Raw genomic sequence first — 25,044 nt, forward strand, 5'->3', positions numbered from 1 at the left:
ACTGAGTTGACTAGATGGAGAAAATTTTTAAGTTACAGACAGAAAACTATTACAAAATCATAGTCCCCTCGAAGTCAAGTTGATAGGGAACTTAAGAGGGTTTCACATTCTCTATTCCCAAATTTAAGCTAAGTGCTTTTCGGGTAGTTTGAAAATTACAGTAGAAATCTACATTTTAGATGATTGGAAATTTAAGGTTACATTATTAAAGAGAGGAAGCCTTCCTCTCGAGCTACCTTTCAGAGGCTATCTCATAGATATTAAATAGCTGCCATTACCTTAATCTGCTGTAAAGCTCGATGAAGGGCGAGATGCCCTCGCCTCCTAAATTAGCACGCACTCAGTAAACTGAATGATCAATAAGACAATGTATTTCGAAAAAGTGCCAGGTTTAATACCCAAGGGGAAGGTTCTAGAGTACTCAGGGCTAACGCCCTACACACCTCGTAATCTTATTGGGTAATCAAAAGTATAGAATACGGTTCCTATTGGCTAATTAAATAGGTAGAAGATGAATATTACTGGTGGAAAAATACATATACAAATGAACTATTGGTCAGTTTTGAAGTTGGCGGAGTGAGATTGAACTGTTGACAACCTTGTATGTATGTTCAGTCTTCACCCCTAAGGCTGGTTGGATGCTCAACAGCTCTGCCATCAGCTGTTATAGATGGCCTAGACATCACTGATGAGGCGTACTAGGGAAATGAGGAGTGAAGTAGTTTCCCGTTGCTTTCCTCACCGTGCCAGAAGTTCCTATTACATATCAGTCTGCCAAGCCCACTGAAATGCATGCACCAACCGATCCTATGAGCAATGTTTTAACACCATTCATAGCAGGGACTTGCTGCATAAGGAATGGCATTACTAGCATCGCTCATACCTCAGTCACTTTCATATTGTCAAAGCCAAGGGTAAGACAGAGACAGATCATTGAAAGTAACAAAATTGCTCTAGCCCATACCAGAAGACATAGTGCACTGTAAACACTAGGTCCTGCCAGCAAAGGCATAACACACAAAAAGCATAGAACAACCAGCTCAATGTAGTAAACCTGAAAATTTAAAAAAATGTCTTTGAGAGTTTAATAGATCCTCTTCACATTGGAGGGCATAATGTAAGTTATTTCTTGGTAGAGACATCTATAGAGAAAAGTTCACATTTTTTGCACTATTTTTTGCAATCCTTATAGTGAAGATGGCATTTTTCAAGGCGCCTCATTTGAATGAACATGGCCGGTGTACCTTGCGGTACAGACCTCCCCCCCCCCCCCCCCCTTAAAGTTTCTCCTCATAGTGTTAGAAATGTGCTTGTTAGAAAAAAATGAACTTGTACAGTTGTACAGTTTTTCTTGAAAGAGTTCATTTTAAGCAATTGCGCCGAAAACCAGTCTTGAAGTCTTCTTGCAGCCGTGCCAGTACAGGATATACAGTTCAGGGCTTGACGGTAGGAGAGGCCGCCACAGGCGCCAAGTTCTTTCAGCTACATCTCTCCCGCTACCATGAGAGGGGTATCCAAGGTAATGGTCGCCATAGATCAGATATAGTGATACTGCTCCAAGATGTGTAGGCGGTTGGGTTACCGCATTTCAGCCCTTGCCGGCTAGGATGGTGTTCGAGTACGCCGTTATGCAGGAAACTGGGCCAGAGCAGAGTGGGCCCATACCCCACGCCGGCATCTCTCGCTAGATGTTGAGATACGGCCGATGATAACAGATAGGGTACTGAAACAGTCATTTACTTGGCGACAGAAATTGTTTTTGTGGAGATTTGAGTTGACTATTTTTCTGAGCTGCGGATTCAGATGAAGCGGGCTGCATTGAGGATGAGTGCGTGATTTGCAGGCTTGGTTTTCGAGGCGTGGATAAGGTAATGGCAGCTAGGTAATGGAACATAAGCCTTGTTAGAGGGGAAGATTTGTACATAGGTTGAACAATGAGAGGTGGAACATGTGATATATCAGTTGGGCAGAAGGCCTCGATATTTCAAATTATACACTGACTGACAGAGCAAATGCAACACCAAGAAGGAGTGGTCAGAACTTTATGCCAATTGCAGGGTAGACTGACGTCACTGAGGTATGCTCATGATGTGAAATGCGCCGCTGTGCTGCGCACGTAGCGAACGATAAATGGGACACGGCGTTGGCAAATGGCCCACTTCGTACCGTGATTTCTCAGCCGACAGTCATTGTAGAACGTGTTGTCGTGTGCCACAGGACACGTGTATAGCTAAGAATGCCAGGCCGCCATCAACGGAGGCATTTCCAGCAGACAGACGACTTTACGAGGGGTATGGTGATCGGGCTGAGAAGGGCAGGTTGGTCGCTTCGTCAAATCGCAGCCGATACCCATAGGGATGTGTCCACGGTGCAGCGCCTTTGGCGAAGATGGTTGGCGCAGGGACATGTGGCACATGCGAGGGGTCCAGGCGCAGCCCGAGTGACGTCAGCACGCGAGGATCGGCGCATCCGCCGCCAAGCGGTGGCAGCCCCGCACGCCACGTCAACCGCCATTCTTCAGCATGTGCAAGACACCCTGGCTGTTCCAATATCGACCAGAGCAATTTCCCGTCGATTGGTTGAAGGAGGCCTGCACTCCCGGCGTCCGCTCAGAAGACTACCATTGACTCCACAGCATAGACGTGCACGCCTGGCATGGTGCCGGGCTAGAGTGACTTGGATGAGGGAATGGCGGAACGTCGTGTTCTCCGATGAGTCACGCTTCTGTTCTGTCAGTGATAGTCACTGCAGACGAGTGTGGCGTCGGCGTGGAGAAAGGTCAAATCCGGCAGTAACTGTGGAGCGCCCTACCGCTAGACAACGCGGCATCATGGTTTGGGGCGCTATTGCGTATGATTCCACGTCACCTCTAGTGCGTATTCAAGGCACGTTAAATGCCCACCGCTACGTGCAGCATGTGCTGCGGCCGGTGGCACTCCCGTACCTTCAGAGGCTGCCCAATGCTCTGTTTCAGCAGGATAATGCCTGCCCACACACTGCTCGCATCTCCCAACAGGCTCTACGAGGTGTACAGATGCTTCCATGGCCAGCGTACTCTCCGGATCTCTCACCAATCGAACACGTGTGGGATCTCATTGGACGCCGTTTGCAAACTCTGCCCCAGCCTCGTACGGACGACCAACTATGGCAAATGGTTGACAGAGAATGGAGAACCATCCCTCAGGACACCATCCGCACTCTTATTGACTCTGTACCTCGACGTGTTTCTGCGTGCATCGCCGCTCGCGGTGGTCCTACATCCTTCTGAGTCGATGCCATGCGCATTGTGTAACCTGCATATCGGTTTGAAATAAACATCAATTATTCGTCCGTGCCGTCTCTGTTTTTTCCCCAACTTTCATCCCTTTCAAACCACTCCTTCTTGGTGTTGCATTTGCTCTGTCAGTCAGTGTACTTTACCCAATTAATTTTTTGATTCAAGACTGTCTGTTTTAATATAACATTTTCTCACTGCCATGACTTAATGGCCTACTGTATACTGAAAAACAAAAAGGTATACTGGTTTGATCTGCGTAAGGTGCAGGCTGGGTTGCTGATCAGAAGAGTGACAGGAGTTAAGAAGTCCGGAATAATACATGGCCCATGAATCTGGGGGCAAGCTTGCCTGCAGGAACGAAATTCTTAACCATAACCTGGTCTCCAACATTTAAATTGGTGGGCTTCCGTCCACAATGGTATCTCTCTCTAACCTTTTCATGAAAGGACTTAAGATTACTTCTAGTCTTCTTCCAAAGGTTCTGATATTATCAGGATCTTTGTCTCACCTAATATGTCACTCGGTGACGAAAGATGAGACAGCGGCGTGTTGGGAACAAATTTGAACATGAAAGAGGCAGGGGTGAACTTGTGGGACACATGAACAGCCGAATTGAAAGCAAAAGATAAGCAGTGCAGAGTAGTATCCCACCTGGAATGATCTTCATGATGAAAAGCGACCAACGCTGATAGAAGATAACGATTGACCCGCTCAGCAGAGATGGTTGAGGGTAATAAGCGGAAGTTGTTACATGTGATATGGACAGATCAAAACAGAATTTTCGGAATAAGTTAGATGTGAAAGCCTCGTTATCAGAAACTACATATTGACAGGGAACAAAAGAAGTAAAGATAGTGTTGGGGCAAAAAAAATATAGACTGAGCGGTAGCCAGCTTAGTCGGCAACAACCATGAAAATCTAGTAAAACCGTCTACACATACAAGAATGAATTTATTCCCGTTCCCCTTTGATCGGGGAAAGGTCCGACGTAGTCTATATATAAACGCTCCATGGGGCGAGATGCCTGATGCGCTGACAATAGTCCTAGCTTAGTGGACAAGGTGGGCTTACTAAGAAAGCAAGGTTTACAAGCCTTAACCATTTCTCTGACTTCACCGTCCATACTCTTCCAAATAAACATCTCTGATTTTCTCCTTGTTTTGAAGATGCATAAATGCCACCCTAACGGAGTTTCATGATAGTATTTGAAGATCATTGGCTCAAGAATGGTTGGAACCACAACTTTCATTTCCTTATCATGCCTCGAAGGGCAACACTAAACGCTGTTCCTCAACACATAATGGACAGCATGTCCCCAGAAAAAATACTTTCCATTATCAGAGCCAACACTGGCTATTCTCGTTGATATTTCTCAATAGCATAGCATTAATACTAGGATGTATGGGCACAGAAACAGAAGAACAATCTTCCTGTTCACTGGTCTCAACATCACTAGCAAACATGCCGCTTAGTCCATCAGCAACTACATTTTCTGATCCCCTAATCTGTCGTACATCAAATTGGAATGCAGAGATCCTGATAGTCCATCGGACGATACGTCCCTTACCACGAGGCCTAGCTAAAACCAAACTTAAGGCTTGGTTATCTGTCTCTAATTCAAATTCATCACGTACCAGATAAAGGTGGAACTTCTCCAGCGCAAGGAATACTGCCGAACCATCTAATTCATAGATAGAATTGTTGGCTTCTTGAGCCGATAAGGTCCTAGACGCACCACAGGTGAAGGGCTGTCTTCCGAGTTCCGTTTCTTGAAAGACAGCGGCAAGAGCAGATGACGAGGCATTAGTTTGGACAATGATTTTTTTAGAGTAATCAGGCATTGCTAATACCGGGGCATTACAAAGAGCGAATTTAAGGTCTTCAAAAGCGGCTTGCTGCGATGGCCCCCATTTAAATTTGACACCTTTCCTACGCAGAAGGTTCAGGTGCGCCGCCTCTTAGCGAATTTAGGAATAAATTTCCTGAAGAAATTCACCATGCCTATGAATCTAGCCATTCCTTTGATGTCCCTAGGAGGCTTGAAATCACAAATAGCTTGTCTTTTGAAATGGTCAAGGGAAGCCCCATTGGGCGACACAATATGCCCTAAGGACGACATAGAAGGCTTAGCAAAAGCTACCTTAGATAATTTGAAACAGGAGTGAAGGTCAGGAAGGGGCACAGATTGTAACACCACCTTACGGTTCAAAGCCCTGTAATAAATCAGGCCTGAAACCACCTTGAGGTTTTGGTACAAGGAAAATGGGCGATGAATACGCCCCCTTGGAAAGTCGAATAATACCATCCTTCAATCTGATTGACGATTTCCTTAAGGGCTTTCATTTTTAGGGAGATAGCCTACAAGGAGGGAACCTAACTGGAATGGAATCCGTTAGCTCAATCTTGTACTCAGTCAGGTCGGTTTCTCCAAGGGTATCTGAGAATACGTCAGAAAAGGATTGATACAACCTTCTAATGCTTTCAGCTTGATCCTCAGGTAGATGCCTAAGATCTGACAACATCTCACTCTGGGTAGGCGAAATAGATGCAAATGACACATAATTACATTTCAGCAAATGGATATTATTGTTACTAGCAAACTTGGAGGTGCACGACTTGCTCTGAATGTCGAGCCCAAGACCTGTATGAGACAAAATCGGCCCCCAATATTACAGAGCAAGAGAATTGTTTAGCTACAAATAACTTAGTTTTCTAGGGAACTTCTCCAGCGCAAACAAGACTGCCAAACCCTCTAATTTGTAGATAGAATACTTGTCTTCTTGAGCCGATGAGGTCCTAGGCGCATAGGCGATGGGCCTTTTTCAGAGTTCCGTTTCTTGAAAGACAGCGGCAACAGCAGATGAAGAGGCACCAGATGGACAATGAATTTCTTAGAGAACTTAGGCATATCTAATTACAAATAGCTAATTTAAGGTCTTCAAAATCAGCTTGCTGCGAGGGCTCCCGTTCATATATGACGTTTCCTACGCAGCAGGTTCAGGGATGCCGTCCTGTTGGCAAAATTAGGAATAAATTTCGTGTGGAAATTCACCATGCCATGTATCTAGCGATTCCATTGATGTCCTTAGGAGGCTTGAAGTCACGAATAGCCTGTGTTCTGGAATGGTCAAGGGAAACTCCATCGGGCCACACAATATGCCCTAAGAACGACATAGAAGGCTTAGCGAAAGCTACCTTAGATAATTTGACAGTCAGCCCAGCCTTCCGAAGGCGATTGGGGACTTCCTTCAGATGATCTAAGTGCTCTTCAAAGGTTTCTGAAAACTTGAGGGGATCATTGAGGTATTAGTACAAATATTCGAGAAGACCCTACCGACCAGTCTAGTGAGGACAGCAGATCACGTAGTTGTATTCCTACAGATTCGAATCCGTGGCAAAATCCGTTCGATGTTTTGATTCTTCTGTCAAAATTATTTGATGATATGCCTGGTTAAGATCTAAGATTGTAAAGAACTTAGCTTTGCAAAACCTAGGAAAACAGGAGTGAAAGTAAGGAAGGGGCACAGATTGTAACACCACCTTATGGTTCAAAGCCCTGTAATCAATCACAGGCCTGAAACCACCTTGCGATTTCGGTACAAGGAAAATGGGCGATGAATACGCCGACTTGGAAGGTCGAATAATACCATCCTTCAACATCTGATCGATGATTTCATTTTTAGGGAAATGGCCTATAAGGAGGGAACCCAACTGGAATGGAATCTGTTAGCTCAATCTTGTACTCAATCAGGTCCGTTTTTCCAAGGATATCTGAGAATACGTCAGGAAAGGACTGACACAACCTTCTAATTTTTTCAGCCTGATCCTCAGGTGGATGACTAAGATCTAATGACATATCACTCTGTGTAGGCGAAATAGATGGAAATGACGCAGAATTACATTTCAGCAAAGGGATATTAATGTTACTTGCAAACTTGAAGGAGCACGACTCGCTCTGAATGTCGAGCACAAGACCTGTATGAGACACAAAATAGGCTCCCAGTATTACAGGGCAAGACAATTGTTTACCTACAAATAACTTATTTTCCAGGTAAATTTTGAAATGCTAACTTTAGCAAAAAGGAAGCCTAAAATTTCCAATGGCGACGAGTTTGCCGAAACACATTTGATAGAAGAGAAACAATAGTTTGGAAATTTACATGAAGCTTTTAATTGAGAATACCAGTTAGAAATAATGGGTGTCACGCTTCCAGAATGTAATCGAGCCGTGACGTGTTCGTTATTTACTACAATTTTGAGATATGGTACAAATCCTGGACTCTCGGAAGTAATTTTTAGGCGTTCTCTTGGGCCTCAAGTGACAAATTAGATGAAAATTTATCTTTGAAGGATTTGTTGCCTAATCGAATAGGGACTGAGCTTCTGGAAGGAGAATTTTGTGGGTCCGCCGGTGACACTTGTCACTTCCTATCGCATGGTTTCGTGGAGGCAGCACCACAAGGTGTGCTGTTACTTAAGGTGCAATTCTTAGCAAGATGGGGAAATGACCCGCACTTGAAGCAGCAGCTCTGTTGCTGGTTCTACTAGATTTTACCAAGGGGATTTGTTTCTAAGGTGTTCCGTTGATACAAATGCGAAACACTTGCGAGTTGGAAATGTTCGGCGAGGTGGTGGCCGAGAAGAGTTAGATGGCGAATGGGGCTCCTTGGCGACTCGTAATTCGGCTGATACTGCCATTGCTTCTAATTCCCAGAAGGTTTGGGGCCGAGAAGCGAAACATAGGTACATCCTATAGGGCAGAGATATTCCTTCTACTATAGTTTGGACAATTTGATCTTCTGGGAAATGAAGAGCGAATACCCTCGTATGAAACTTTATATCTTAGATAAATTCAGCAAGGTTCTCGTCCAACATTTGTACTCTAAAATAGTACTTCTGGATTGAAGATAACATAGCTCTAGCATGAATGAAGTTAGCCAAAAGATGGGCATGGATATCTTCTATTGAAGATCTATCAGCTATTGCTTACAGTTTTGTTTGAGAAGACACCTACAGAAGAAGGGTAAATTATTTGAAGTATTTGGGAGAGAGAGAGAGAGCAAACAATAAAGCATGGTCTTGAAATTCGACTAAAAATTTTTAAAAATGCAATGACTTCATTACTTGAGTTAATGGAGAACGTGGATATAACTTTAAGCAACATGGCTAAGGTGTGGGGCAAGCTGCTGAAGCCGGGCGAAATAACAGGTGACGGCATTGGAGATTTGAGACGGTTCAAACACTGCATTTCTCAGAAAGAAGGGTGGAAGTTGTCTTAGATGGTCCGACACTTTTTCCGATGGGGCAGATGGTTGTCGAGTAGCAACAGATTTCCTACTCTCAATTGCTCTACTAGATTCTTCCTCCGTCGACAAGTTTACCAGAGGAACCTTGTCGCTTTTAGGAGTAGCGGCCCCGGTCAACAATTGACTAACTCTATTCGACATTTCAAACAGGTGTCCACAAGATTACTCGCATCCTTAGCATGATCATCCTTCAATTTCAGAGACAATAGGACCCTAGCCCTATTGTAGAAGTGAAACAGTCTGGCCTGAACTGTTTTAAGTTGATTAGCAGAAGGACCACTTTCTTCAAAAACGTAACTACAGAAGCAAGCTCGGTGGTATTATCAGTGATAGTGGATAGAGCCTCATCAATCTCTTTTTCCCCAAATACCGGGATAAAAATAGGAAGTTCTAAGGATTCCTTAAGTTTTGCAATATCTGCCTCAACCATGCCTCCAGATTGGACTTTCCTGATTAGAAGTTCGTAAATCAATACCTCCTTGCACAAATACTCGCTTGCAAGGACTTCACGAGGACCGGACATGTTGATAGAAAATGAAAATAATTTTGAAAATTTCCAGCAACCAAGAACATTTTTAGAGTTCGATGTAGATTTCTATTAGTAGCCGTCAAAATGGGCTTTATCTAGACCAATTGAACCACGCACTGCTACCACTTGTTTGCATGGAACAGAGGGGTGAAAAAAGGTGCAGGCAAGAATGTGTCGATCTCCGTTAATCAAAAGATTAATAAAAAGTTTTAAAATCAAGGTTATATTTCCTTTTGGCTGTTTTCTTATTTTTTCAAATATCCAATTTTAACAAAAACGTCGCTCAGCGACAGAACAAGATTTCAGCTCGTTAGCTTAGATACAAGGACGGGAAGTTAGAAAGTTTGACAATCAGCTGAGCTTGAAGCTCCCAATTTTACAGATGTTACTTGAGCACTGTGGCTCCATCCACTCAATAGTCAAGGAGACAGATCTCCCAATTTCATTTACAAGGTATACAAACGCCTCTTCAAAACTGTAAAGGGCGTCTATGCTTTATGAATTCACCTAGGAGACTGCGCTCTGAACCTTATACCCTTTCTGCCTTAAGCAGAGCATCTTTGCTGACTAAAGTTTACATTTTCCAGGCCCCTCGAGGCACCACCTACATTTTGCAATTCAAACAGAATTCACTGTCTTAAACACTCAGCAGTTTAACCCCTTTACTCACCAGACTGGCAATCCATGGATTTCACCATAAAATCTGCCAGAACAAGAAATACCACGAACCATCCAAAAACTGTGTATGCGCACTGTGTAACCAACTCTGTGACAGGCACCACTTAAGCATGTGTAATAAGAGGCAAAAGTCTATTGTTGAGTATAGCAAGACATAACCATGCACACTTAAGAGGAACCACACAGCTAAATGAATATAATATGGAGAAATGAGGGCGGATAAAACTGTTTGAATACTATATATTGAATATTACAATTAGATACTGTTACGGAGTATTGTGGATGTGCAGAGGTGAAAGAAGGTGCTGGTTTGAACAGGTCTCAAAATACAAAATTAAAGTTAATTTAACAAGGTTTTCAAGATCAAGAAATAACAAATATAACAGGTACTCAGTAGCTTAACAACAAATCGAGAGTGTACAATTACAGTGTTACAGGATTTAGGCTCCGAGAGCCAGACACACAATTCTTGAGCTATAAGCCCAACCTTACGATATACAAGATTTGACAAAGGGGCAGAAAACCCCAATCATGCCCGGGAGCACTTGCTCCCAATTACACAATAAAGCCTCCTCGAGGCACACAGAAACAATTTTTTGGAAAGAGCAACCCGCTCTCAAAGTTCCAGCCTATAAAAGGCCACACCAAACTCGACCTTCAAGCTGACCTCCAAACCCAAATAACACAGGGGTAAAAATACCCAACCTACTGAGGCCTATTCAGTGAAGAAACAGGACAATAACATGCCCGTCTAACAGCAACCAACTCAACAGTAGTTAAGAAATAACAACTTCCACTTACATAAAACTTATTTCTGCATCTGTTGACATTTTCTGGCAAGAATTCAGCCATTTTATTACCTACCGGTGCTAACGGCCTCTTACAATTTTTCAATAGACGCTTCTGCCTTACTTACTACGAATTTCATCAGCGGCCTTGAAAAGATTGTATTCTTGACAATCAAGGTTATGCTTGTGTACACGCCCTCATGTCGTTGGCTTTTTATTACTACCACTTTGATTTTCCAATATTTTATATGAACTGTTTTAATTCGAATTTTAATAGAAGTTTTAGTCTCCGACAAGATTATAGTTTAATCATAAGACAGTATTCCATTAGCATCTTTTTATTTTATCATTTTTCACAATTTTATTGTTCTGAATTTTAAGAACAGACTAAACTTTTAACTTCCACTTTTTATTTTAGTTGTATTTTTGATGATTGTATTTAACTTCCACTTTTAATTTAGTTGTATTTTTGATTATTGTATTTAGGCTGAAGATGCCCTTAATTGATGTCCCATGTAACTAAGAATTTAATTATGTAACAACTATACGTGATAATATAAGTATTGAATAGGTGGAATAAATTAAAACACCTTTATCATTGTTGAACTGTTAAATTTTCAATACGGACCTAAAATGAGGTTTATAACATGTAATGGAACATACAGGTCGCGGGCAAGTTGCAGGTTGTGCGCCGCACATCAGCCTTGGCCGGGAGGAGGACTCCGGCTTGCCGTACGCAGGTTGACCTCACTGGAGTAGAGCGGGCCCTTACCCCACCTCAGTGGCGGTACGGCGCCGCGCGGCTGCGGGGACACTGAAACATTAAAGCTCGGCGGCAGAATTTTGTTTTGACCAGAATGATTTTAGGGTTCAGTGTTTGTGGCGAGGTTGAGGGGCCAGCGGCATGGAGATATTTATTTCATTCCAATAAGCCACCGTTTTATGTTAGCAGGAGACGGGAGCATGGTAATGGCCATAGTAAGGACAGGACTGCAGTTTAACTGGTCGGGGAAGGTTTTTACAATGAATGCTTAAATATAAAGAACATTATTGAAAGGACAGAAGGCCTTAAAAGTGAAACCCCTCAAAAAAAAATATAACCTTCATATTTCTTTCAAAATTATATGAAGCAAGTTAGCACAGAAATTATACAGGTTTCACATGCGACAGGTGAACCCTAAATATCCTCTCGGTGGCTGGATTGCTTAATAACAGCGTGACCGGCGTAAGAAAATCGAGAATTATGCACGGCCCATGAAATCTGGGGGCAGGCTTGCCCACGGGAACAAAATTTTTGACCATCACCTGGTCACCTACCTTCAAATGGGTGGGTCTCCATCCACGATCATATCCTTCCCTAACCTTTTCATGAGACACTTTAAGATTGGCTGTAGCCTTCTTCCAAAGATCTTTAATATTATCTGGATCTATTGTCTCGGGTAGAATGTCACACAGAGACCAGAGGTTAGAGAGCGGCGTGTTGGGAACGAACTTGAACATCAAAGAAGCTGGAGTAAACTTATGAGATTCATGAACCGCCGAATTCAAAGCAAAAGCTAACCAGTGCAGGGACGTGTCCCACCTAGAATGATCTTCATGATGATAGGCAATCAACGCGGACCTCAGATTACGATTAACCCGTTCAGCCAGAGAGGGTTGAGGATAATAAGCAGACATTGTCACATGAGATATGGACAGATCAAAACAGAATTTACGAAAGAGATCGGAGGTGAAAGCTTTAGCATTATCAGACACAATATATTGACACGGACCAAAAGAAGCAAAGATAGAATTTAAACAAATGATGATGGACTGAGCGGTAGCCAGCTTAGTCGGAAATAACCAGGAAAATCTTGTAAAACCATCTACGCATACAAAGATGAACTTGTTGGCATTTCCCTTTGACTGGGGGAAGGGTCCTACATAATCAATATACAGGCGTTCCATTGGGCGCGACGCTTGATGAGAGGACAAAAGGCCTACCTTGGTGGACATGGTTGGTTTACTAAGCAAACAAGATTTACAAGCCTTTACTAGTTCACGGATTTCACCGTCCATACCTTTCCAGATGAACCTTTCACGAATCTTTTCACGAGTTTCAAAGATGCCTAGATGCCCCCTAATGGGGTCTCATGATAGTACTTGAAGATCATAGGTACAAGAACAGCTGGAACGACAACTTTCATCATCTTATCATGCCTCGAAGGGCAACATAAAACACCTTTCCTCAGTACATAAGGGACGACGTGTTCCCCAGAAGAAAGGGTTTCCATTATCGGAGCCAGTGTCGGATCTTCACGTTGATATTTCTCAATATCCCTAAAGAGCATGGGAGCATCTGTTAAGATGGCATTAACCTCAGATAGTATGGACTCGGGAGGTGATGAACTGTCGACCAGTTCATGGGTCTCGACGTCATTGGAAAACATACGGCTGAGTCCGTCTGCGACAACATTTTCAGTACCTCTGATATGCCTAACGTCAAATTGGAATGCCGAAATTCGGATAGCCCACCGGGCTATACGACCAGTATGACGCGGCCTACCTAAGACCCAGCTTAAGGCTTGATTATCAGTCTCCAAGTCGAATTTGACATGTTCCAGATAGAGACGGAACTTTTCTAAGGCAAATAAGACTGCCAAACCTTCGAGCTCATAGATGGAATACTTGGCTTCTTGAGCTGATAGAGTCCTAGAGGCATAGGCAGAGGCATAGTTCAGTCTCTTGAAGAAGGACTGCAGCTACCGCCGCCGACGACGCGTCGATTTGGACGATGAATATTTTGGAGAAATCGGGCATAGTCAGAACAGGGGCATTACACAGAGCTAATTTAAGATCTTCAAAAGCGGCTTGTTGAGAAGGTCCCCACTCAAATTTGATGCCTTTCCTACGAAGAAGGTTCAAGGGCGCCGCTCTATTAGCGAAGTTAGGAATAAACTTCCTGAAGAAATTCACCATACCAATGAACCTGGCGATACCTTTGATGTCCTTGGGAGGTTTAAAATCACGGATGGCCTGTGTTCTAGGATGATCGACTGCAACACCATCAGGCGACACAATATGCCCTAGGAATGACATGGAGGGCTTAGCGAAGGCAACCTTGGACAACTTCACAGTTAACCCAGCCTTACGAAGGTGATTGAGAACTTCTCGCAGATGATCTAGATGTTCTTCAAAAGTCTCCGAAAATACGATGACATCATCAAGATAGTGGTATAAGTACTCAAATTTGATGTCGGAGAAGACCCTATCTAGTAGCCTCGTAAGCACAGCTGCTCCGGTGGGGAGCCCGAAAGGCACGCGGTTGTATTCATACAGATTCCAATCTGTGGCAAACGCTGTAAGATGTTTAGACTCTTCAGCCAGGGGAATTTGATTATAGGCCTGATTCAAATCGAAGATGGTGAAGAACTTAGCTTTACGAAACCATGAAAAACAAGAATGAAGGTTGGGAAGGGGCACAGATTGTAACACCACCTTCCGATTGAGAGCCCTATAATCAATGACAGCCCTGAAGCCACCTTGGGGTTTCGGGACTAGAAAACTAGGTGAAGAATACGCCGACTTAGAGGGCCGAATAATACCATCCTTTAACATTTGATCAATGATTTCTTTCAGAGCCTTCATTTTAGGTGGAGATAGCCTATAAGGTGGAAAACGGACAGGAATCGAATCCGTAACCTCAATTTTGTATTCAATAAGGTCAGTCACACCAAGAGTATCAGAGAACACCTCTGGAAACGACTGACACAACTTACAAATACTGTCAGCCTGCTCCTCAGGTAGATGTCTAAGATCTAACAACATCTCATCCTGGGTAGGCGAAATACATGAACATGATACAGAACTACACTTTAACAAGGGGATTTTACAATTGGAAGCAAATTTGAATGTGCATGACTTACTCTGAAGGTCGAGCACTACACCGGTGTGAGAAATGAAGTCAGCTCCCAATCTAATGGGGCAAGACAAGTGCTTGGCCACAAACAATTTAACTTTCCAAGTAAATTTAAAAATACGAATTTTGACATAAAAGGAGCCTAAAATTTCTAATGGAGAAGAATTAGCCGAAACATATTGAACTGAAGATATACAATAGTCAGGAAGTTTACAAACGGATTTCAATTTCGAATACCATTCAGCCGAAATAATAGGACAAACACTGCCCGAATCTAATAGAGCTGTTATAGGCTCATTATTTAATTCAATCTTAAGAAATGGAACAGGTGCGGGGGTATCCGCCGCAATCCTAAGACATTCTCTGGGGCATTCAAAGGATAAATTTGAAGACTGAGTTTTCCCTGAAATTTCGACATGTTTACAAGGGGCTGACCCTCGGGAAGATGAGGTAGTCGACTCAGCCGAAGCCACTCGTCACTTATTATTATTGGCATTGGTGAAAGTTGCGCCCGAAGTTGAGCAGGAGGGGGTGCTATTCGAATTTGGGCAATTCTTGGCGATATGGGAAAATGCGCCGCATTTAAAGCAGGCTTGCGATGACCCTGTTCCATTCCTTGTTCCACTAGATTTAATTGATGGACACTTGTTCCGAAGATGGTCAGGGGACTCACAAGTATAACATTTAAGGACAGTGATGGTTCGGCGAGGTGGAGGCCGAAAACTACTAGAGGATGCAGGGGGGTTCTTTCGTGACACGCAAGGTATCGGCGTATCTAACTCCTTCCGCTGAGACGGCCAATGCTTCAAGTTCAGAAAAGGTTTGCGGGCACGCCGCAAAACACAAATATGACCGATAGGATGGTGAAATACCTTCCACAATAGCATGAACAATTTGATCTTCAGGAAAATAAAGAGCAAACACCCTGGTATAGAATTTAATGTCTTGGATGAAGTCGGCAAGACTTTCGTCCAGACGCTGTACCCGATAGTAGTGCTTTTGAATAAGGGATGACCTAGCTCGAGCCGGAATGAAGTTTGCGAGAAGGTGTGCATGAAAGTCTTCAATAGATGATTGTTCAGCAATTGCCCTGACTATTTTGTCTGAGAGGACACCTATGGCATATGGATAAATAATTTGAAGAGTTTGGGAAGCAGAGAGGGAAAATACTAGGGCATGGTCTTGGAACTCGACCAAAAATCTCAAAAAAGAAATTACCTCACTAATAGAGTTAACCAAAAACTTGGAAATACCCCTAACTAACATTGCTAGAGGATGGGGCAAACTGCTGAAACCAGGTGACATAGTAGGAAGGGGCCTAAGTGGCGGAGAAGCAGATTCCGAAGTTGCCCTATTCAACACAAAGGGTGGAATGGACGTGCGACGATCGGACTCGGTTCCTAATGGGACAGATGTTCGTTGTGTGGTCGCCTCAGTATCCCTTCCTTCCTCTTTAGAGGAATCCTCCACATTAACTATATTTACGACCATAGGCTGGTCGATTTTGGGAGTCGCAGATCCAGATAACAACTGACTAACCTTACCAGACATTTTGGACAAGTTTTCAGCAAGGGCACTAGCTTCCTTACCCTGAAGGTCATTTAACCTCAGAGACAATAGGTCACACACGCTATTATAAAAGTGGTACAACTTAGCCTGTACTCTTTTGAGTTGATTTGGTGATGGATCATTTTCTTCAAAAAAACTAACTACAGATGCTAGCTCAGTAGTATTATCATTGATCGTGGAGAGAGCGTCGTCAATTTCTTTCTCTCCCAAAGTCGGGATGGTAATAGGCAAATCAAGGGAATCTTTTAGTTTATTGGAGTCGACTGCAACCGTGCCTCCAGATTGTACGTTTCTAAGAGATAGTTCATAAATTAATTCCTCTTTACGCAAATAGAAAGGATGAAGAACCTCGCGAGGGCCGGACATGGTGACAGAACAATTTTGAGAAAGGAAAAATCAAAAAATTCCAGCAACTGAGAAAATTGTTAGAGTTCGAAAGCAAAGCCATGTTTAGCCGACAAAAGGGGCTAAATTGAGACCCATTCAACCACGCTCTGCTACCACTTGTTACGGAGTATTGTGGATGTGCAGAGGTGAAAGAAGGTGCTGGGGTGAACAGGTCTCAAAATACGAAATTAAAGTTAATTTAACAAGGTTATATTTTCTTTTCAAGATCAAGAAATAACAAATATAACAGGTACTCAGTAGCTTAACAACAAATCGAGAGTGTACAATTACAGTGTTACAGGATTTAGGCTCCGAGAGCCAGACACACAATTCTTGAGCTATAAGCCCAACCTTACGATATACAAGATTTGACAAAGGGGCAGAAAACCCCAATCATGCCCAGGAGCACTTGCTCCCAATTACACAGTAAAGCCTCCTCGAGGCACACAGAAACAATTTTTTGGGAAGAGCAACCCGCTCTCAAAGTTCCAGCCTATAAAAGGCCACACCAAACTCGACCTTCAAGCTGACCTCCAAACACAAATAACACAGGGGTTAAAGTACCCAACCTACTGAGGCCTATTCAGTGAAGAAACAGGACAATAACATGGCCTCCAAAATACCAATTTGAAAGGAGGCAAAACTGCACTCCTAATATACTTTACTAAAACCTACTTGGCACTAGGCTACTAATGCAAGGGCTAATCCCATACTAAAGAGGTGACTTATATAAGAAAACGATTTACATTACACTAGAAGGGAAGAAACGGTTGTGAAAATAAGTTCACCTCAAAGCAATATGAGTGGGAGCTCGAGAGGGTTAAGCACTCTCTATCCCAATTTGTAGTTTAAAAGATAGAATTGATACCAAATGTCTTTACATTTTAGAGGAAAGTTACATGGTAAAAGGCTTCGGACCTGCCCCGAGAGTTAAACTGCTGAGCTAGCAAGAAAAGAAGTTATTAAAAGGCCATTACCTGGTGGTTGAACTGCTGCCCGAAGAAAGAGGCGCTTCCCGCCCCCTGCTACATAATTTACACAATGATAGAGGTTACTGAAGTGGCCCGGAGACCCGAAAATTATTACATGTTATAAACCTCATTTTAGGTCCGTATTGAAAATTTTACAGTTCAACAATGATAAAGGTGTTTTAATTTATTCTACCTATTCAATACTTATATTATTACGTATAGTTGTTACATAATTAAATTCTTAGTTACATGGGACATGTTTCGCCCTCAATTAAGGGCATCTTCAGCCTAAATACAATAATCATTGTATATAATATAAGTATTGAATAGGTGGAATAAATTAAAACACCTTTATCATTGTTGACCCGAAAATTAGCAGTTTATATACCCTCGTGGAAAGTTCGAGGCGTTTCGTGAATGATAACACCTGCCCACAAGCATTTTATTGGATAATGGCAAAAACTACTACACCAGATGAAGAAGAAACACCTTATTGGTGGAAAATTAATTACAGAAATTCCTTATTGGTCAAATTCAAAACTGGCGGAAAGAAAGGGTTAACATTGCCAACTTAAACAATGGCAGAAAGAAATTTAATAAAGAACAAACTTATAAGTACTAAATTTCTTCAAAAAAAGGTTCCTTCACTTCGCACTAGGGTGCACCATTGTAGTTCTTAAGTAGTGTCCTCTAGAAGAGAATGTTCACACTTCTTGCTACAGATAAAACAAAAAAGAATCGAAACTGACATAGTTCAGAACACTTCAAAATTTATAGTAATGACATCTTCTGAGAAATCGTTGAATTAATATGGAAGTTAAAGTTCAGGCTTCCTCCAGAAGAGGAGTTTTAACTGGCGCAAAGTTTGAATTAGCGGCGTGGAGGTGTACCACCCGGTACAGATACTATTATACAGAATAAGCTCCTAAGGAAGTGTAATATATGTCATGTATGTACCAATTTGGCCATTTGGCTGCAATAAATTCTTTCTATATTTCTATTATTACTTAAGCTATTCGAGGACGATTAAAACCTCTAACGATATTCTGCCAATATCCCGCAGAATGGCTGATTGATGCCTCTCTTGCTTTCTACCCAAGGAACAACCACGAATTTACAGGAATGGGGACGAAAATAGCAATACGTTACTTCCCTGCTGGCAAGCAGTCAGAGACGTTGCCATGGTAACCTGTAGGTTCGTTGTCGGTCTATTGGTCACTCAATGCAAAGCATGGTACCCGCGGAAAATAGTAATTTTCTCCGTCATTTGAAGAGTAAGATAAATTATGAACATAACATAAGTTGTTTATAATGAAGAGATGTTTCACATACAGTCCACGGAGTTTACGGAAAAATCAAGAGAAAATGGAGGAAAGTCATTTTAAAATGATGTGAATATCAAAACCTTCACCGTAACGAGTATACGCTAAATATGGCGTTTGGTCGAGATCTATGCAGCCATTTCGCCGTGATGGTGGAGCAGGCAGACAGGCACAGAAAGTACAAAGCACAGATTTGGTCTTGAGTTGACCTAAACAGATAAATATCTGAAAAATTGGCAAAACAATCAAAATTACAGACAGCGGGCCCCCCTACAACTTTATTTACATAGATACAGGAGCATGGAGAGTAACAAAGAGGTGACAAGTTAATTCATGTATAGAATGATGGGAACAGGGGAACATGAATATAAGAGGTTGAAGATAATAGGTAGTCAGTGTGGAAATAGGGATTAACAGAAAGAGAAGCAAGGAATGGTATTGGGCAAGATTTGGAGATAGTATTTGTCCCTTCATGTTCCTCCTTTTCTATCGCTACCTTGTCTACTGCTATCCTGTTGCATGTACCTTTTCATTTTCTTATCTCTCTTATCACTTATCCAAAAAGCAGTGGCAAAAGGGGCTCTGGTTAAGACGTAGCAGGTCGTTATGCTAGTTAGGTTCCAAAAAAGGTAAAAAAGAAAATGAATAAATAAATGCAATATAAATTTTAGCTTGTAACAGTTGTGTAGTATACTTTAAAGTGATTCCACATACTGTATATGAGTTGATTATATTTGTAAGTAAGAAGATATTATGAGTAGAATTTTGTAAATGATATAAATTTATTAAAGGAGAGCTGTGTGATTAGTAAAAAATGGTTAGTGTAAATTGTATAACACAGTATTTTAGAAAATGTCTCTTCTCTTGTCAATTTAAAATTTAGTTCTTGACAATAATGTATTTTGATGTACCATTTGCCACCGAGGTAGGCACCTCTTTTGCAAATAAAATGATTCTGATTTGATTGTTACTTTCCATTCTTAAATGTTTATATTTTAAATTGGGAGATAAATTATTTATCCTCTTATTATGCCACTATGAAATTTTTTTTCTCAGCTGTTTCTTGTTTAGGCCTATATACTCGTATTTTTATTCCTTTACTTCTTTATTCTACTCGTCTTATTTCTTACTTACAGCCTTCCGAAGACATTAAGAAGGAAATATTCATAGAACAACATACTGATGATCAGCTGCTGTCATACATCAAAGAAGAAACAAAGTACGTACACCACAAACCCTATACAATATGGGATATGTTGTACCTATTCACAGTTGTGTTCAGCAGTGGTTGTTTTATCTTTGAAACTTACCATCTTTATCAGTATAGTCCTGTCTTTACAATGTTACATTTATAAATAAATAAAACATTTATTGCAGCAAAATAGCCATACATTAGTGAAAGGTGTTATAACAATTTAACACTTGCACCATTGGACGCATAGTCTCTGATTGATCTAGTCCTCTTGTTGCAGAGTTCTAAGTGATATCATTCACATAACTGTCCACACAATATACACCTGCATGAGTTTGACGGTTCGTGGTATGTTGTGTTTTCGCAGATGACATGGTGGAATCCATGTACTGCAAGTCTTGTAAATACGTGCCTCGTCGCAAAATTTGCTGCTGTCCATGTACGATCGATCATGGCCCCAGTTCCATAGAATTCCGTGGGTACTTCTTCTCTTTTCCTTATTAGTGTCCTTAGTAGGTTCTCCGATGCCGTTGTGTTAGGTAGGGGGTACATTGTCCTTAACCCATTCACATACCATTTAACTGAAATTATTTTTGCCTTGGTGTACCATTTATTTTCATTACTTTACATGATATTATCACCGACACTGGAAAGGCATGCTTTACAGCAACGTAATGAAAGGAAATATCCAAACTACTGTCAGATGTACTTTGTGAAGTCTTTTTGAGTATGGTACGTCATAAAAGAGTCATATTCGTGTATCGCCACCTAGCACCGGTGGCATTCAAATGAAGATTCCTTCCTCAGACCCCGTGTCACACAGACTTTGCATCTCCGTGATGGGATGACCTTCTTCGTTGTTGGGGGTATTTTGGTCGGAAAGTGTCCCCAGTACCTCTCTTGAAGTCTCATTGGTGTATACCCAGGGCGTGGGTGCCTTATTTTGGATAGTCAGGCAAGGTCACACTTGCCAACAGCTGTTCGGCCAAATTGATCCGGAAGGTGGTAAAGCCTACTCGCTTCTTTTCAGGGTTGAGGAGGGGATGATTGATGATGGAATTCGGAAGTGTCATGTCTATCATGTAGAAGTATATTTTTTGTATCCTTTTACATACTTCCTCATCAAGGAGTCTCTGGTCATGGGAATCAACGCCACCCTTTCCCCAGTTGTAGTCAACAACAAGATTGGTTTTGAACGTCTTTTTTCTGTCATACATTACCACTTCAAGGTAATCTGGCCTTTATTTCATCCACAGATACAGGAAACCAGTGTTCCTTTCCAAATGACATTACCCTATTTATATCCTCGGCAGCCGATACAAGACATTTACTTGCATAAGCATTTACCTCATGGGTTAGATGTCCCCGAAAAGTCTTCTGTTAGAAATTCGTTCACAACTTGTAGTTCGTTCGGGCATTGTCCTAGGTGCCTTTGTAAAATACTATTTCACCACTTGCAATGCATGAATGATACTCTGTAGTATTACTTACGTGCTCCCAGTTCCATTCCTTATCATGTAAAACATTATTAGAAGCCGCTGGTGCGGCATCAGTTGTAGGCCTAAAATTCAGTGACATATTTGACGGCAAAACAGCACTTTGTTCACCGCTACCAGCGCTAAAGTTTCTATCACACGAACTACTTTCATTACTTTACATATCCACTAAATTCTTTGTCGCTTATTTCTATATCAATGTCATTCTCTTCTAAAAATTCCCATATAATCGCTTCGTCACTCAACACGTAGGCAGCCATGATTTCGCTTACGATGAGGTTGCTAAGATACTGGTTATTCTTTCCGCGAAATAACTGCACAGACGTGTTTATCGAATACATCAATGGAATAAAACAGCGATTCCATCTGTCAAGAGGTTACCTTACTAATATCAAATCCTTTCACAAAGGAAACCGGCTTGGAGCGGGTCCGGAAATAAACACTACGCGCGGACGGAGAGATCCGTCTTTGTACGGGAGTGCAGTCGAGAGCCAGGACGGAGAGATCCGTCAAAGTACGTCAAGTGGTTAAATCCTCTATGAGGAAAGTTTACCGAGCGAGAAGGTAGACTAATCTGGATCTTGTTGTTTTTGCCACTCCGATTGCTCTTTTGATGTATGTTGCTTTAACTCTTTCCAGTGTTGCTAAGTTCTTTTCATTCAGGTGTGCCCATATAATTTCAATCCCATACGTAAGTATTGGAACGATTTTCGATTTGAAGAGCGCCATTGCTGTGTCAAGACTTAGTGTTCTGATGAAGCTTATTTCGTTTATCGCTCTAAATTGCTTGTGTCGCTTTCTCTATTGTGTGTGTAGTGAAACATTTTGCAGACGGCTGGAGTGTTATCCCTAGATATTTGTATTCATTGGTGATCGATATTATTTTCCCTTCTAAGGTGATTCTTATCGATTTTGGTATTTGCCCTCCTGATCTGAACACCATCATTTCCGTCTTCTCAGTGTTAATTACGAACTTGTGTTCAATGCACCATTTTCCCACTTCGTCTATAGTGTTCTGCAGTTTCTTTAAGCTTTTTGAGCCAATCACAATATCATCCGCATAGGCGTATGCTACTACATCTTCATTTTGCGCAATTTCCATAATGTCCTTCGCTGCCAGGATGAACAGCAGAGGGCTTAGTGGGTCCCCTTGGAGTACACCATTTGTTTGAAATATTGGTTCTGAAAGGTCTAGGCTGTCCGAGATTCTTATCTTGTTCCATTCATTTATGGAGTTTATGATTCTTGTCCAGACGCTGTCTCTTCCTAGAGTTTCCTCGAGCTTCCTTTGTACTAATGCTCGGTCCAGGAGATCAAAGGCTTTTGTGAAGTCTATAAAGATTGTATAGTATTTTTCCTTCTTTTCAATGGCTTCCCATATGTTATTTTGCAGTAGTTCCACCGCTGCGAGAGTGGATCTTCCTCTCCTGAACCCAAATTGAGATTCTGGGAGGTACTCTTCTACTGTGTCCCTTATTCTTTCTGTGATTAGTTTTGTGAATACCTTAAAAGGATTGTTTTCCAGGGCTATTCCTCTGTATTTATTTGTGTCCTTCGGGTCTCCTTTCCCTTTGAAAATTACCTTTACTATTGATTGTCTCCATTGTTCTGGGATTTTGGCTATTTCTATGCATTTATTGTAAAGTTTCGTCCAAATTGGAGCTAGTAGATGAGCCGTGTCTTTCAGGTATTCTTTGTATACCATATCCGGTCCTGCAGCTTTTTTTTTTTTGTGGATTCAATAATGTTTTGAACCTCAGTTGTAGTAAGTGGAGACCCTGCTGCCATCTCATGCGTTGTATGCACTTGGTTGGTTTCCGGAGTTCCTTCTCTTCCTTCTTTGCTGAGGGTGTCTTTGAAATATCTCGTCCATTCCTCCATGCTGATATAGTGGGTCTGTGCCTGCTTTCGAGGGCGGATTGCTATGAATGGGTCTCTCCTGGCTTCCTCAACTATTCTTCTTCCTTCTTCTCTGTATGCCGTTTTCTTCTCCCGTGTTAGTGTTTTGTAGCATCTTCTTTTCTCGGTGTATGTCTGGAGGAGTGTATGATTCTCGGTGTCCGATTTTAGTCGGTGTAGAGCTTGAAGCACCTCTTTACTTAATAGGAAGCACTCTTGATCGAACCATGCTTTTGCTGTTCGCACTTTCCTGGGGCTGGCTGCTTGTGTTAAGAGTTTCTCCAGTTCATGCACAGCTTCCTGTACATTTGAGTTGTCGATTAGTGTTTTGATTTGTTCCATCTGTTCTTTGCATTCTTCCACTTTTCTGACATCCAATCTCCTTGAGAGTGGTCTCGTTTCTTGTTTTTTCTTTGCCTTCCATTCACTTTGTATGTCGATGCTCATTGGAATGTTTTTTCTTATTGGTGTGTGGTTCGCGCACCAAAGTAGATTGATATCCCCTTTTATTTCTCCTCTTACGAGGGCGATGTCTATAGTGCTTTTGCCGTTGTAGCAAATATATGTAGCGACATTGGTGTCGTTTAGCAGGTTGAAACCTTCTTCTTGCAGTGAATCTATTACTAATTTTGTTTTGTGATTTGGTATGTCCAACCGACAATTTAAATCCCCTGCAATAACTAGAGGGATGTCTTCCTTGCTCTGTGTTATTTGTTGGCCCAATTCGTCTGTTATATCTATAGCCGTTGCATTTGGCTGAAAGTAGGTTGCTAATATTGTGATGTATTTTGTCTCTATTAGAATGGAGTGGTTCTGCTCTGATGTCGATACAATTGGTGTTATCCACGGTTTAAGGAGGACTGTTATTCCTCCTTGGGGTCTTCCTCTTTCTCCTTGTTTCGCTAGCAGGTGTATGCTATAGTATTCCGGGTGCTGCCAATGGTCTGTGAGAAAGGTTTCTGTGAATATAGCTGCGTCATATCCTTCAAGAAAGTGTGGTGGAGCTATGCATGCTGCGCTCTTTAATCCTTCTACGTTCCATAACATTATTTTCATCCTTCTTCTCCCGTCGATATCTCCAAGTCTTGTAATTTCCGAGAGCTTCTGAGTTGTTTTATTCAAGCGATGCCCCTGTTTCTCTTCGAAAAGACCGAATAAAACGGTAGCGTCTAACTGTTACTCCTGTTGGCCAGAATTCCCTCTTGTTTGCACTTTCAAGGAAGTTGAAAGGTATTCCTACCTTGAAAGCTTTGGTGCTGTATCTTGTTTCCATCTCTTCGCACATAACATTCTCTGCGATTCCCTTTTTGGCTAGGAATCTTTTTACCGCGTCTTTCGTTGTCTCCTGTTTTAGTCTTCCCACATACAGCCAGGCCCTCTTTTCTTCTGCTTGTAAGTCATCGTCATACGGAAGTTCTTAACTTTAAATTCACTCCTGTACCGTTCATGGTTTGTTGCTGTCTCTCCGGGCGTCTGTGCCTTTTGTGGGTTTGTCTTGTCCAGTTTTGCTCTTCTTCTCCATCCGTTATCTGATTTTGTTCTTGGTGTTGATGCGGTACTTCTGCATACGGCTGTTGTTCTTGCTCCCGGGTGGAGTGTTTTCCCCTTCCACTACTCTCCTCCGTGAGGCGGTTGATTCTCTCTCGTATGAAGTCGTTCTTATTTATTCTTACAAATTCCTGTGATACAGGGTTCTGCTGCTTTGTAGCTGCCATTTCCTCTTTAATCGTAT

The 25,044-nt window shown here is 42.0% G+C and overlaps 1 protein-coding gene across 2 annotated transcripts in view; it reads left to right on the forward strand.

Annotated features, from left to right (window-relative positions):
• The window catches only part of LOC136885794 (zinc finger protein 567), an 81,041-nt gene that overhangs the window by 36,601 nt on the left and 19,396 nt on the right, over positions 1–25,044 (forward strand). For both annotated transcript variants that reach the window (XM_067158527.2, XM_067158526.2), the window contains exon 4: positions 19,862–19,944. In XM_067158527.2, coding sequence (XP_067014628.2) covers positions 19,862–19,944 — 83 coding nt within the window. The remainder of the gene's footprint in view (positions 1–19,861; positions 19,945–25,044) is intronic.

Source organism: Anabrus simplex, chromosome 14 (assembly GCF_040414725.1).
Source record: "Anabrus simplex isolate iqAnaSimp1 chromosome 14, ASM4041472v1, whole genome shotgun sequence".
Classification (NCBI taxonomy): Eukaryota; Metazoa; Arthropoda; class Insecta; order Orthoptera; family Tettigoniidae; genus Anabrus; species Anabrus simplex.